Genomic DNA, 14887 nt, shown 5'->3' on the forward strand with positions numbered 1-14887 from the left:
GGAGCGAAACCAGATTTGAAATTCAGTATTTCCACAGACTGCACTCCTCACACAAGAGGAAAGCAGAGTTTGGTTCAAATGACTAACATTAACTCTTTGTATCCTTCACAATCAAACACTTCTGTCTAGACTTATGAGTGTCATGCCTTATTAGAGAATTTAGAGATAATAGTTCCTCCACTGACAATAGCCTTGGTACACCAGCATGCATTGCGGTTACTAAAAGGTATTCCATGTGATGAGTGAGGGTTGTAAATTATTTTCACGGCTGGAAAATGTTCTCCCATCCTTATTGCTGTCATCATCACTCATACAGCTGAAGTGTGCCAAATGCAACAGGTTGAGACACATTGTTTTTTTTTGGAAATGAATCATCAGTTAAGTGGGAAATGACTAACTAAAGTTAATTTACACATGTTTCTTTAAGTACTAAATTAACAACAGAACTGTATTAATTGAGATCAGTACGAGGAGAGAAGTTTCCTGTAAACCCTTAAGATGGCTTGGTCTTCTCCATTGATCTTGCTCCTGTTTTTAACCTTAACCCATTGGATACAAAACTTCTTCACATGCTTTAATCAGACTTTTTTAAAGCCATGTAACCCTTGAGGGTGTCCTTTACTTTTATTTTGAAAGGTCAGTGATGCAGACACTTGCCTGTGTTGTAGAGGAGCACGACTCTCCCCCAGGTGCCCTCTCGTATCCATGTCTGCGAGTGTCACGACGGTGTCAGCAAGGCCATCCTGTTGTTCCCCCGCTCAGGAGAACCTGTTTCCTCCTGCGTCTCCGCTCCGAGCTCTGACACACTCTTTCTCATATTACTGAACACACACAGAGACAATGGCACACGTAAAACAGACAGAAACACACATATTCTCGTAATATTAAGCAAATAGGCAGACGGAGGATGAGACACCTGCATTCTAGGGGGAACTTATGGCGAGCAGAAATTGTTTTTGTTCAGTCCAGCAGGTGTTGTAAGGACGACACAGACACATGACCTGTTTTTGTAACCCTGACAGATCTTTGACTTTTCCCTCATACACAACCATGGGCAGGTGATGTGCTCCAGGCCTTGGGCTTTGAACTAGAATCTGTGAATGAATCTAAAAATGAGCTTGATGCTATATAATTCACATAGAAATATCAAAAGGACTGTATTAAATTTATTTAGGTGATGGTAGAAAATGACGGCAAAAACTATGAATTTTCATAGTTCATCACAGTGGTTTTAAGGCTGTTAAAAATCATTGAAACACAAATGACTTTTAAGAATGAATCAATTGCTAAGTGTTACAAATGATGCCATATTAGCATATTAGTTTTAAGAGCAACCAAGGTCACTTTGCTGTATTGTTTGATTGGACACAGTACTTCTTTTTTACAGCCATTAAAAAATAACCAACGATGGAAAATAAATTTAGTTAACTGCGCTTTAGGGGAACTTGCATATTTGTGGTTACTTTACATTTGTGTACTAGGGAACAAGTATGCTTCTTGTTCTATTTGTCTGGAAAATACACTGGTAATTTCTTTAGATGTACAACACTCAAACTTATAACGTGAACTGTCATAGATTAAACCCAAAGACGTGTTGAATACAGTAGTATTAGCTATACTCAACAAACTGTAAAGCTTTGTGCAGTTGAATAAATCAGAATATCAAGCAACAGTCCAATTGTAACATATGGTAGACTACATCAGGGGTTCCCAAACTTTTCAGCCAACGACCCCAAAAATACAGGTGCCAAAGACTTGTGACCCTCATGTCCCTCAAAGTGATTAAAAGTAGTTTCATACTTAATATAGCTAGTCTTCAGAAAAGTAGCCACCTACATGCACATGTGGCTATCATCTCTCTCTCTCTCTCTCTCTCTCTCTCTCTCTCTCTCTTATTCTCCTCTATCTCTCTTTCCAACCCCAACTCATTCCAGGCAGATGGCTGTCTAACATGAGTCTGGTTCTGCTTGAGGTTTATGCCTGTTAAAAGGAAGTTTTTCCTCACCGCTGTACCTTGCTAATACTGTGAGGTGCAATGCTCATGGTGGATTAAGATGAGATAAGACTGAGTCTTACCCTGTCTTGGTGTTGGGTATTTGTTAATAATATAACATAGGTTTTAAAATGCAAGGTTTTATTTCTAAATGAATTACTTTATATATATATATATATATATATATATATATATATATATATATATATGCAGTAATGGCAATATACGAAATTTTAGATTACTTAAGAAAATAAAAAGTGTCATGACCCCTAATTAGTGTCTGGCGACCCCGCAGGGGGTGGCGACCCCCACTTTGGGAACCCCTGGACTATTCAATTCAAAATGTCTTATTGATACTTAATATTTGTGCTATTTGACTTTTATAAAAATTAAGTTGCTCACTACATGAGTTTGCTTTTATGAAGTAGGCCAACTTCCATGACTTTTAATAGTTATGTTCGTTTTTTAATGTGATAAATGTCCTACATTTATATTGTATCCTGCTTTTAAGGCCTTTTGAAATACATTGCAAATGCAGGGAATGGCTATTTGTGCTAGATTCAAACAGAAACTACACCTGCCACGTGAAGAAAGTGTAATGAGCCAGAAAGAAGGAATGGAAACAACAAATCTTCCCCCTCACTTCCACACATTTACACACTGTAAAGGATAACAAACACTGCTGATAAAACTGTCAATAGCCTGCAGTTGTTTACCACAAACCAACAAATCCTTCTATCTGTAGAGCATACAGAAGGGCTGCTGCTTCTGAGAGTCCCTCTGAATAGTGTGAGGGTCGTTGTGTAAACAGACGAGGAGAGGAGCCCTTCAACAAATAAAGATTTAAAGAGGAGATAGAGAGGGGAAGGAGAGGCTGAGAAGTGGAGGTGGCGATAAGAGAGGCACACAGAAACACACATGCATACTCACACTCACACACACAGAAACACACATGCATGCTCTCTCTCTCTCTCTCTCTCTCTCTCTCTCACACACACACACACACACACACACACACACACACACAGAGTGAGAGAGAGAAACACTCATGCATACTCTCACACGCACACACACACACGTTCAGGCAGTGAGCAGCGCGCGCACCTCTCAGAGGGGTAGGAGGAACCAGAACTCTTCTCTCGTTTACTTAACATCACTTCCACACCACCGGGAAAGCAAACACGCTCCTGCAGCCGTGGAGGAAGAGGAGTGAGTGTCTGTACAGAGCTGTAAGCTGTCTGCACCTGGAGCCTCGAGATACAGAGATCGCGCGTCTTCTTTTTCCACTACTTCTTCTCACGCGCTGACTTTACGACTGATTTAACCGGGGAAGTTGTGAGAATTCTGCGGGGTCTCCTCGGCATGGAGGCACGACTGTTCTGACTGGTGGACGGATTTTTTCTAGTAATTTCTTCTTTTCGAAAAATGGTAAGTTTGAAAAACCTGATTCTGAATGAAGTGTCTTTTTAGTATTCCCTTTTTAATCATGCATTGCAATTTTGTGTTTTGTTCATCTGATCAAACCACCAACTTTATATTAATCGCAAATAGACTGTGTAGCCTATCTGATAATTAAATTGTATTGTAATTTAAATTGAGCTAAAACTTTTGCCCCCCTTACACTCTGATAAAGTGTTTGAAAATGTCTCGCAAGACATAATCACAATACAATAACAAAAAAGTAACACCACTGAAGACTCATTTATTTTGTAGAAATGTATTTATATATATTTTTATATTTTGTCCAACCAGTAACTCCACCTGCTCTCAGTTCACTTTCTATACAAACAAAAATATTAATACTTTTTTTTTTAAGCATGCGTGATTATTTGTTAAATCAACAACTAGCAGTTATCCCTGTAGGAAAACTGATCTTAAAGGCCTAATTTTACAAGAAGCTCTTGTTGAACCTTTCTTTCTTTCTGTTTTTCAAGTGCACAATTTACTTCTACGTCAATACACTAAATTTGATCTTTTTGATTATTTGTGATATCAGCATTCAGTGTCTGCCTCAGCCCTGTTAAAATATATTTGAGTGAAAGTGTGTGAGCTACCTTCTCGCAGATTGAGCTCCTTTGTTTTTCTTGGTGCTACTTGAGTCGGCGCAGCGCTTTAAGTACAGAAGATTACACCCAAATCACTGACACCCCTCTGCAGCCATGCAGGGACCCTCATTAACTAAATTAGGGGTGCCTCGCTAAGCATTTTTCAAAGGCTGGCATTCATATTTTTCAAGGACCCCTTCATGGCTCCAGACTAGAAGCTAACACACTGTGTTCTTTTTACCAACCATTTAATTCGCCTTCAAACTTTTTCTATCAGCTGCACACATGGAGGGGCCAGAATTAATGGGGCCCTTTGGTTTTTTTGATCTATCGTAAATAAATAGATGCAGGACAAAGATCACACATCATATTTTCCTTTAATTCAAGTGGACCTATTTTATTACTTTGTAGGCATATAGTTGAAAAATATGTACATCTCAGCTTATTTTGAAATGGTTTTAAAATTATTTGAGCTTTACATTTTTGATTTCCCCTGAAAAAGATTCACAACAGAGTTTCTTTTTCATTATAAATAATTACTATTGGAGAAATACAAGGTCTCGCAGAGTGAAATGCATCTCCTTAAATAAGCCTTCATAAATATCATTCATTTCTGTATTTTAACAAAGTATATTTGGCATATAATATATCTCCTAACCTGAAATATACCTGCGCCAATGCTGGCAGGTCAAAACAGCAGTGTTTTTTAATTTCATCTAGCCTCTGTATCAGATTCAGGCTGGTGACGGACTGTATATCTCAGTAAATCTCAGTAATATACCTGTATTTCAACCCGTACAAATAATATCCAGGGCTCTTTCTGTAAGGGGTGGGGAGTTGTTTCAGACCACATACTGCAGGTATGCTTCTGGGGCGTGTTTGATTTAACACTGCGGTTCGTCTCTTAATAACATTAGGCCTCGTTTCTGGACTCCCTGGATTCTCCACGGCGGGCCCAGGGACCTTTTCGGTCTCTTTTCCTCTCCTTCTCCTCAGCCTTCATGGTTGTTATTACCGCCTCTAATAAATTGTGAATAAGCAGCAGCCCCAAAAAGTCCAGGGCTGTGGAGAATTCCCCATCCTGTAGCGCAAGGCACCCCCTCTTAAGAAAACACAAATTAAGTCCAAAGCTCTTCTGAAGCCAAACGTTTGTGGAATGATAAATATTTTCTTAGGAAGCTCTGCTCTTCCTGACTTTATCTGCATCAATTTCATCATATTTCTTCGCAGCCGCACCGTTTCTTGATTTCTTTGAGCTCCTATGCATCCCTAACCCTCGCTCTTTACCCCTCTCTCTCTCTCTCTCTCTCTCTCTCTCTCTCTCTCTCTCTCTCTCTCTTTGGGAGTCAGACAGCCTTGCTTAGTTGACCTCAGGGTTCCAATACCTCTACATTTAGTTGGTGCTGGTTTGACAAATCTGCGAGATATGAGAAGAGCTGCTGAATAGACAAATAAATAGTCATTTTTTTAAGTAACATATTTTAGTCACTCAAGGGATTTCCTTGTTAAATTAAAGAAATTGGTTAAATAAAATTAAAAGGTAATTTATACTTCTAAGTCATTGTAGCACAGCATTTATCAGATCTAATTTATATCCCCATCTATTTTCCTGCTTTGCTGTATCATATTTTCCCATCACTCTACACCTAAAGTGTCTCAAGTCCATTATTTTAGTTTTTGTTTGATTTTTTGTGTCTTAATTTGGATTTACATCTGACTGAGTGGTTTTCCTGAAATATAATAATGTATAAGGAGGTGAAAGAGTAACAGTATAGCATCTTACGACTGCAAAAACTACAGCAAGTTGTAGGATAATTTATTGTTTTCAGACTATAGGTTAATAAAATCAGAAGTCTTATTTTTTTTCTACACAAGTTTTAGGTTTCAGCTCTTGGAATCTGCTTCTGAACTTTATCCAGCTTCAGAAGAAGCAGACATGGATGTAGCCTGATATGAGCAGCTGTATGCATTAAACAGCAAGTCTAACCAGATCAAAACACTCTTAACTATTTTATTTAAAAGCTCTTTATCAAAGGAACAAATGAAAGCAACAAAGACAGAGCAGATACCGAAATACTTGTAAGGAAGTAACTGAATTGTGAGCTTTAAAACTACATTTTTTATTTCCACTCTTATATTTTCTCGAGTGAAATAAGCTGACTGATTCAGTTGGTACTTATTTTTTCGTCCACAGTTTCCATTGAATCCATTGAAAAGTAGTGCATCTGCTTTGTTGTGATACTTTGTATGTGTGTGTAAATGTCGTTACGTTTAGTGAAACACAACATCCGGATTGAAAAGAGTTGCAGGTGACACTTTTGGTTGATTTGTTGGCTATCGGACGGTCTAAGCCTTGAAAGTTATCCCACTTTCCCCTGAATCTGTTCCCCTCTCCCACCCGTCCCTTTCCTTTTTAATTCTCCATAGCCCTAGGGAGCACCAGGGGAGGCCTAGTGAATATCAGTATGTGTGTGTGTGTGTCTGTATTGTGTGAGTGTGTGTGTATTAGACCCTGGACTGTCAGCAGACAACAGCTGTCCATCTCCCCGGCTATCTCCCCTCTCCTTATCTGATCTTGAGCACCGTGAAACCACACACATCGCAGCATACAGTGACCATATTTCATTCTTTCCTGCTTAATAACAAGGGTTTGGGTACTTTCCACCGAAAAGAGAGTTTAATAATTTGCAGCAGCTCGGGGACTATTTTCTTAAATGTCAGAATATTTCTCCACGCTCACTTCTCTCCACTGAATCTCTTCCTGAGAGTATTTTCCCCATTTTCTTTCCTTCTTATCTCATTTTTCCTGCTCTCTCATGTCTCCAAAAGGGAATAAATCATTCCACTGACTTCTCTTTTCTCTCACTTTTTCTGTCTTGCTCACACACTCAGGCTCGCACAGTAAATCTAACAGTAAAGAAGTAATTGGACCTCGGCCTGTCTGTGTCGCCAGCAAGTTTCAGCTACCAGCGAGCTCCGTCTGGACAGCTGTTAGCAACTAGGGCGGCCGTTTGCTGTATCTGCTGAGGAGACTGATGGGAGGGCAAACCTTTTTGTCCTAATGACTAATAAAGCGGCCAGTCTGAGTGTGTGTGTGTGTGTGTACACATATGTGTGTGTGAGTTCATTAGAGAAGGCAGGGGCACTCATGCAGTCAGGCATGTGTCAATTTTAAGTGTGTGTGAGCCTGTGTACGACTCCGCTCTCCATCACTGGACCAGATGTTTTGTTTTTTTTTACCTGGGAGCCAGACCACCATCTGACTGGGGTCAGCACAGTCCTGCAACCCCACAGCCGCTCCTCCAGACTGCAGGGAGGTCTGCCAGCTGTCCCCCGCTTTGACCCTCGTCCCGGGGCACTGATTCTGAGGGAGTCAGAGTCTCGGCCTTGGGGTTGGTGGTCCTTCTTGGAATTGGTAATATTACAGGGGGGAGATTATTAGATATATTATAAGAGCGCGAGGGCCAGGACTTGAGCGGTGAAATCGAGCAAGGAGGAGCGAAAGACAGAATTAGGATGGAGTATCTGAGGGTTTGCTGGAGGGAAAACTTGAAAATAAAGGCAGTGGCATTGTTGAATAAAGAGGTTTTGATTACTGGGGGGCAGATGAGGGGCGTGGGGGGGTTTCTGGCATTAAAGCAGCCTTGTTGCAGGGAGTTAGTCAAGTGGAAAGGAAAGGCCACCAAGCCTGGGAGGTAAAGTTTCACAGTGGAGACAGAGTCGGCAACAGGTTCCCTGCTGCCAGAGATTAACAGGGGCCTCTCAGAGAATGACTTCTGTTTATTTCAAAGCAGTTCTCTCATTGTACAACTTTAATGTTACTTCTCTTGAAATGTAAAAACCTGAAATGTAAAAGTAAAAGCCTGTTGTGTGTTTAGAGGGAAAGAGGCTTCATTGTGTGCATTTTAAAACAGGTTGCCCAGGTTTCCTCATCATTTTTGGTTGATGATGCAAACATTGAAGCTGTAGACGTTAGCATGCCGGCTGTGTGAAGCCTGAGTGAGATGGGTCACTCTGATAGAAAAACAGGTGACAGAAACGTGGAACACCTTACTCCTGTGTTTTTGCTTTTCACCCACCTCAGCACATCTCAGACTCTGACTGTGGAGTCAACAGAAACAGGACAGATTACAGGTGAGATTAGCTTTACTCCAGCATCAAAAGTAACCCACTGTTGCTCTTTTTTTTGCCGTGTTTTTGCTGACTGAAGGCAGTGACTGTGTGTAAACAGGAATAATCTGTTAATTGGCTTTGGCATGTCAACAACAGTGAGTTGTTGTGTATCAAGTGTAAACAGATTAGCACAATTTGAATGCAGTTAATAATAGTGCTGTCGTGAAAGCTCACTTTTAGTACTTTATTTATGAGCTCATGATACTAAAATCAGTGGATACTGCTGAAACAAGCACTTGAAATGTGTCTTAAGAGTTCTTATGCTGCCGACGTGAAAGTTGGTTTAGATTATCAGTCTTGAACATGTTGCTGAGGTGCTGATCTCAACTTTCAAAAGTTGTTGCTGTCTGTGTACACTTCACTTAGGAGTTATCAGGCTTATGAAGACAGTTTGCATTCTCTGAAGTGGCGAGAAAAAAACTGTCAACATGTATTTGTTGCCTTTGGTTATTCGTCTGTACTTCTAGCTATAAAAAGCAGATTTTAAAATGACTATAATGCCGGAAATAATACAGATATACAATAAGTTGCTGTATGCTTTTTTCTATTTGCTGCGTTGACAGCCGTGTTGATGTGTACCAAAAGCAGTTAAAGAGAGCAGTAGCTGGCAGATGGCACCAATGTTCCTCTGATAGTGTCATACAAACCTTAATACTGGGCCCTTGTTCTGTGTCTTTATCAAAGAGCAGACAGAGAGAGAGAGAGGGTCTGTGTGCTGCAGCATGAATCAACCCCAACCTCGCCCCAGGCACTTTTTGAGACTGCCCAAATTAAGGGCTCCAGGTGGGGTCCCATATGGCACCATTACAGACCAGTGAATCACGTCGACAAGCAGCTGATTGAGAAGCACAAATGTTTCAATAAAAGGTCAGAGAATCAGAGGGTCACAGCAGTGAGGGACCAGAGTCCCAAAGGCATATCTAGACACAGACACAGCAGGCATACTTACACTGCACACAACAGACAAACACCCAGACTTTAAAGAAAAGTGCAAATAACTTTTGATCAGTGTAGATGAGATGAACAGCCCTGACTCTGGCTAACCATCTACCCCAGTGTTTAATTACATGGAGCTGATAAAAGAGGTAGAAAAAGAGATGAGTCACTCAGTGAAGGATCCCAAACTTTGTTAGCATTAAATCATAGTACAGGACAGCTGACCATTATGTTACAAGTTGTTTACAAGTTGACTAAAGTATGGCTGCGATGGGAATTTATACTTTGAAGTGCAAACCACATAAAATTTCCGTAGGTCTGCGGCTATATGTTCAGCAATACATCTTGTGATCTCTTGAGCTCTCGCACTGTTGTGGGGAAGTGCGGCTGTAAACACATCATTTACAGTCTTTTGGCCTGGCTGGAATTTTTCTTCGCATCTTCTCAAATCTTGTCAGAGTGGCTTTTTGTCAAGTGCCTTCTCATATCAGTTCTATTCTTTGATGTGCAGGACACTGCAGCCTGGCTGTGTCTGAAGATTGCCTCTTGTTTGTCTTTCACCTTTTCTTCTTTCTCACTTACTGATGTTGGGAAACTCGAATTATTCCGCACGTCACATTTGAAATCTGCTGAAGCATCCAATATTTCAAAATTGAGCTTTTACAAACCACTAACGCTTGTGTCGCTGAACTACATCTGAGGCAGTTGTTCTTTCAATATTGCAACATTTATGATAACATTACACCCCTCAAGAATTTTAATATTTGGTGACCCCTGATATGTTTGGATAGATATTTTTGTACACACAAATATTGTTCCCAAATAAACCATCTGTGTTACTTGGACACATATTGGTGTCTATTTTGGTTCATATCCAGAGGTACTACCTAATTTTTCTCTTCCTCTTTGAGGAACTGGTTGCTAAAACTCCTTCACAATGCTAGATAGTTCAAGGGTCAGTTTGCTGATACTGAAGTGCTTGAAATGTTGTCGATTCACAGCCTGCAATGCTTTTCTTAACTTGTTTAGGACTGTTAATGTCAGAATTGGGGGAAGGGGGCTTTATATAAATTTATGTGACTTTTTGAAACCCAAAAGGAGACATATTTTGACATGGTAGGCAGATATGACAATTGTAGAAGGATCTGTGTGCACTACTATTAATGCTGAGAGTAATGCTTGTTTTATTGTCTGTAGCTGCACATATTGTATGGAGCTAAATGGGTTGTAATGTATGGTATTGTATCTCATGTATTGTATAGTATCCAAACTAAACAATTATTGCTCCCCACTTATCTGAAGATAACTGGCTTTGAACCCAGCTAGTGTTCGCTCTCGGCAACAACTATTCTTTCCCTCCGGTGGAATTGGATGAAAGTTGGTACGCCATTGTTTTAAATGCAGCCTGATTTGAGCGTGATGCCATCCGGTTAAATCAGCTAGTTGGCACAACTGCATCCTTTTCATGCATGTCATCTTTCCCTCACTCAATGGTTGTCTTGAACAACAGGTAAATCTGCATGAGCTCAGTGTATTCCTTTAACTGTATCAAATAACAGGTCAACTTAAAGCACAACAAACCATCCTGTGATGTAATCCATCAGCACAAAGGCAAGAACTTGATACCCGTGAAAGAAGCAGTGGTCGAGCAGAACCCTGAGACCCAGGTGAAGCTGGTGGGACTGGCCTTGTGGCCCCGTGGCCCCCTGTGGCCCTGCTGGGTTTGTTTTAGCTTTAGTTTCAGCTCTCAGCTCTCCACATCTCTGCTGAGCTCCGCTCATCTTCCCTCCGGTGTCCTGCAGTTCCCATGGCCTTGTGCGCCCTCCTCCCAGGCCTCACCCTGAACCAGGAAGTGCCTTTGCCATCACGCACACTTCATGTGTTTGTGTGTGCATGCATGCGTGTGTGTGTGTGTGTGTGTGTGTGTGTGTGTGTGTGTGTGTGTGTGTGTGTGTGTGTGTGTGTGTGTGTGTGTGTGTGTGTGTGTGTGTGTGTGTTTTGCATGCAGGACTGTTGTAGGGATGCAGCTGAAGTCAAGAGGACTCTGAGCAGGCGTTGTTCTCACTTTTGTTCCCCTGTTGTACAAAGAACAACAAAACGTTCCTTATTTTTCCTCTGTGCTGAGGGATCAGTGTCACTTTCTGCAGCTTCACAGTCTGAGTGTGCTGAAGGTCAGATCAGGGCCTCAAATGGCTACTAGGGTCATATCCCAAGTGGAAAATCATAGAAAAAACAAAGATTGACATGCGCACACAGCTAAGATAAAGTCCAGATTTCATTTTGAGTTCAAGCTTTAAAAAGGACAATTTAATGCTGAATTTAAGGATGTGGTTTTGGTAAAAAGTCAACTTAATTTGTAAAAAATCTAATTAGAGTAAACTCCAAATAGTGCATTGTTTCTGCCTCTTTCTTTTTAAAGTACACAAAGATACTAGAGACACAGTAAACTATAAATCACCTCCTCAGTATTTGATTTATAGTCTGTTTCACTGGAGTTTGTTTTACGGTCAGTATCACTGGTTGATGTTTGACTGAGGTCTTTTTATGGCTGTTTAATGGTAGAAAAACATCTATTTACTCTGAAAACACGGTGAGCTGTCCTGGCTGTTTGTAAAGCCAGAGGTGCCCCACAGCACGAGCTCTGTTTCCCTGCTTCTCTGCTGAAACGCTGCTCTTAGCGACACTAGAACACCACACAAAGTCTGAGAGTGGGGTCTGGTTTGGTGAAGCTCCTGTTGATCAGCAATCTGTCACAGTTTGTCACTTTGGTCTCTCTCTCTTTTTTTTTCTCAGACAACCTTTATTTTTCCCCTCACCTTTATTTCTCGGCCGCTGTAAAACCCTGCTGCCCCTATAACTCATGACTGTCATCCGTCTCTCTCGGCGTGTTGTCAGTGAGGTCAGGGGTCGGGCAGTTAGCTGCAGCTTTGCCAGATTGGAATGGCCCAGAGGCAAAGAGAGAGACAGAAAGAGAAAAGAGCCACAGAGAGGAAAAGAGAAGAGAGACTGATCAGTCTGTTGTTTATTGTCATGCTGCACAAACAAACAAGTAGCTGTGATGTTCCTTAACAAAAAGCATGTTACTTCTTTATTGTTTTATGATTGATTTATCTTCAAATGATAACTGAAAGCGTGTAGACACTTGATCATTTAACTTTTTATTTTTAAAACATGGACATTTAGATGTTATGAGTCCTGACTCCACTCTTCTGGAAGGCTCTCCAAATATTTTTTTCAACTTGGCTGCACAAATGTTCTCCAAGTAAGCCATGAGAGCCCCAGTGATGTTAGGCAATAAGGTCTGGCTTACAGTCGATGATACATCTTAGAGGTGTTGGGCGGTGTTTCATCTTTACTTGGCCCATCAGATTTTTGATACCAAATTCAGAGAACCATTGGATGAATTCTGTCTTCTGGGAATGGTTACATTAAGTATTTCTTTTATGTGAAAATAGTAAGTCAGGCACAAAGCAGGGTCTAAAAGTGAACAGAAGTTTGATTAGATGTCGACACAAGGGTAAAGTTTTGGCGTCAAACTTTCTTCAGATTGGACCTCTACTTTTCTGAGCTTGCTTTATGAGCTGCTGTTGGACAGACTGACCTCCATCAGCTTCCTGCTCAGACTAATTCATATGGCATTGACCTTTGACCTCAGGCTTAGTGAGCCGAGACCTCCTCTTCCCTCTCGTCTTTAAACCTCTGTGCTCTCCCACTCTTTCATCTTTTTATCATTCCTGTTAAAACAATTTTTTTTAATCAATTTCTGCGACCAAAGATTAAATAGTAAGTTAATAATAATGCGATATAAATACTACTAATAATTATAGAAATTAAAATTAATTTCCTGGAAATCGACTGAAAATATTTTAACATTTCATTACATTCCTGAAAAATATTATACATACAATATTGCCTTAAAGTAGCTCTGCACATTTATTTGCACCATTGCCCGTAAAGGTCTTTTGCAACACCATGACACTAAAAGAGACAAGGCCTAATTGTGTCATCATACCACCCAGCATTCATCAGAATTTCTGCTGAAATTGATAGCAAATTCCCCACGCACTATTGTTTTTAATTTTGGATCATTACCAGGCTTGTTCTGGCTTTTTTATGAATTCATTTCCTCTGAATAGCTGCAGCACTGGTGCCAAACAACCGAGTGACTGAGCAAGTATTTTATGACATTCTCCTAAAAAACAACTGGTCAAACAACGACTCATCATTGTGCTCTAAGAGACTCTGATAATGAAACTCTCACATGAATACCACATTTGTCTCACTCCTTATTCCCTGTAGTGATAAAACTGTTTCGACTCTCGGGCTGCGTTCAAGAAAGAAAAAATCTCCTCCTCATCCTGCTGCAACAAGACCCCGAGGCACGTCGTCCATGTGTCAGTCACCTGCATACCTGTGTCCTGATGGTGTGCGTTTGCTATTGTTTCCACAGGAGAGTTGACAGCTGGAGAGGAACCTGACTAACAGCAGTGTGACGGGATAAAGAGGATAAAGCTCTCTCCAAAGAGGCAGGTGAGAGTGCAAAAGTATAAAGGAAAGAGCAAAGTGCTGAGATCAAAAGTGACTCACCAGGTTTGCCTTAAAAGTAAGAAGAAAAAATACCACTCATCAACTGATTTTTACAGATTACCTGTTGAATTTAGATTTTTTTAACAAGTGAATTATACTAAATCTGCATTTTTTTTCTAATCCTCAGCCTTCCTTTTTTGTTTAGACTAAAATGTGTTGTCTTATTCATCCAAAATTATCCTAGAACTATGCAAAGATCAGAGAATAATCTTGAAAAAAATGTAATTTGATACATTTGATATTTTTCAGAAGCCCCTATTACAATTTAATTGAATTAGATTAACTTTTAATCTAATTTAAACCTAATTGAACATTTCCTGACTACTTTAGATACTTACAGGATCTGTTCTTGTTTCATTCACAGGGCTTTCTATCATCTATTTAAAACTCTTCATTACCCCTGCAGGTGAGTCATTACAACATTTGTCTCTATTTTGGTGGAATTTTGCTTTGTTAAATTGTGGACTCTTTTCTTTTCAATCAGTAGTTTATTTTGTTAATGCATGTTTCAAGTTGCCAAAAAAGCAAACTGTCTCTCCCAATTTAACCAGTGCAAGCATCACAACAATAGTCTCCTTTGTTCATTTTGCAGCATCAGATTAATTCCTCTTGGTTTGCACAAGAAACACACATATTTGCATTTGTCTAACAGTCATATTTGTTCTTCCTCATGCTCTCTTATAAAGACAGAACAGATATTGTGTTGTATCACATAAAGAGAAGAAGAACTTTTATACAGCTTCCTCATTATCTCTTCCTTCTTGAAGATCAGCTGACAGAGGAGAAGTGTCATGGCTGCGTATGGACAGACTCAGTACAGCCCCACCCTGCAGCCAACAGGGCCATACACACCGTATACACACCACACGCAGAGCTACAGCGTGCCATCCTACAGTGAGTACACACAAACAAGTTATATAGATATGTGCACTATTTTTATGATCATTTGAAAAGCATAAAAACTTTTAATTGTGATTGGGTAGGTAAAACTAGTTTCAGACAAATACACCACAGTCTGCAAGCCAGTGTGGCCACTTTTATTTCACTCTTTTTATTACGGGAGCCACGGGAATACAGCATGTTGGACATGTTGTCAACACTGAGCTGGAAACCAATCCAATCACAACAACACAAGAAATAAGGCATTAAAAAA

General features: G+C 40.3%; 1 protein-coding gene across 2 annotated transcripts in view; it reads left to right on the forward strand.

Moving 5' to 3' along the window:
- The first annotated feature begins 3056 nt into the window (after positions 1-3056).
- Positions 3057-14887, forward strand: part of eya2 (EYA transcriptional coactivator and phosphatase 2) — a 31397-nt gene continuing 19566 nt past the window's right edge. The window contains exons 1-4 of one of the 2 annotated variants that reach the window (XM_034694854.1): positions 3057-3421; positions 13598-13677; positions 14099-14140; positions 14502-14628. In XM_034694854.1, coding sequence (XP_034550745.1) covers positions 14526-14628 — 103 coding nt within the window. In that variant the 5' untranslated portion in view covers positions 3057-3421; positions 13598-13677; positions 14099-14140; positions 14502-14525. The remainder of the gene's footprint in view (positions 3422-13597; positions 13678-14098; positions 14141-14501; positions 14629-14887) is intronic. The other variant, XM_034694773.1, reaches the window with a different exon arrangement.

This window comes from Notolabrus celidotus, chromosome 1 (assembly GCF_009762535.1).
Source record: "Notolabrus celidotus isolate fNotCel1 chromosome 1, fNotCel1.pri, whole genome shotgun sequence".
Taxonomy (NCBI): Eukaryota; Metazoa; Chordata; class Actinopteri; order Labriformes; family Labridae; genus Notolabrus; species Notolabrus celidotus.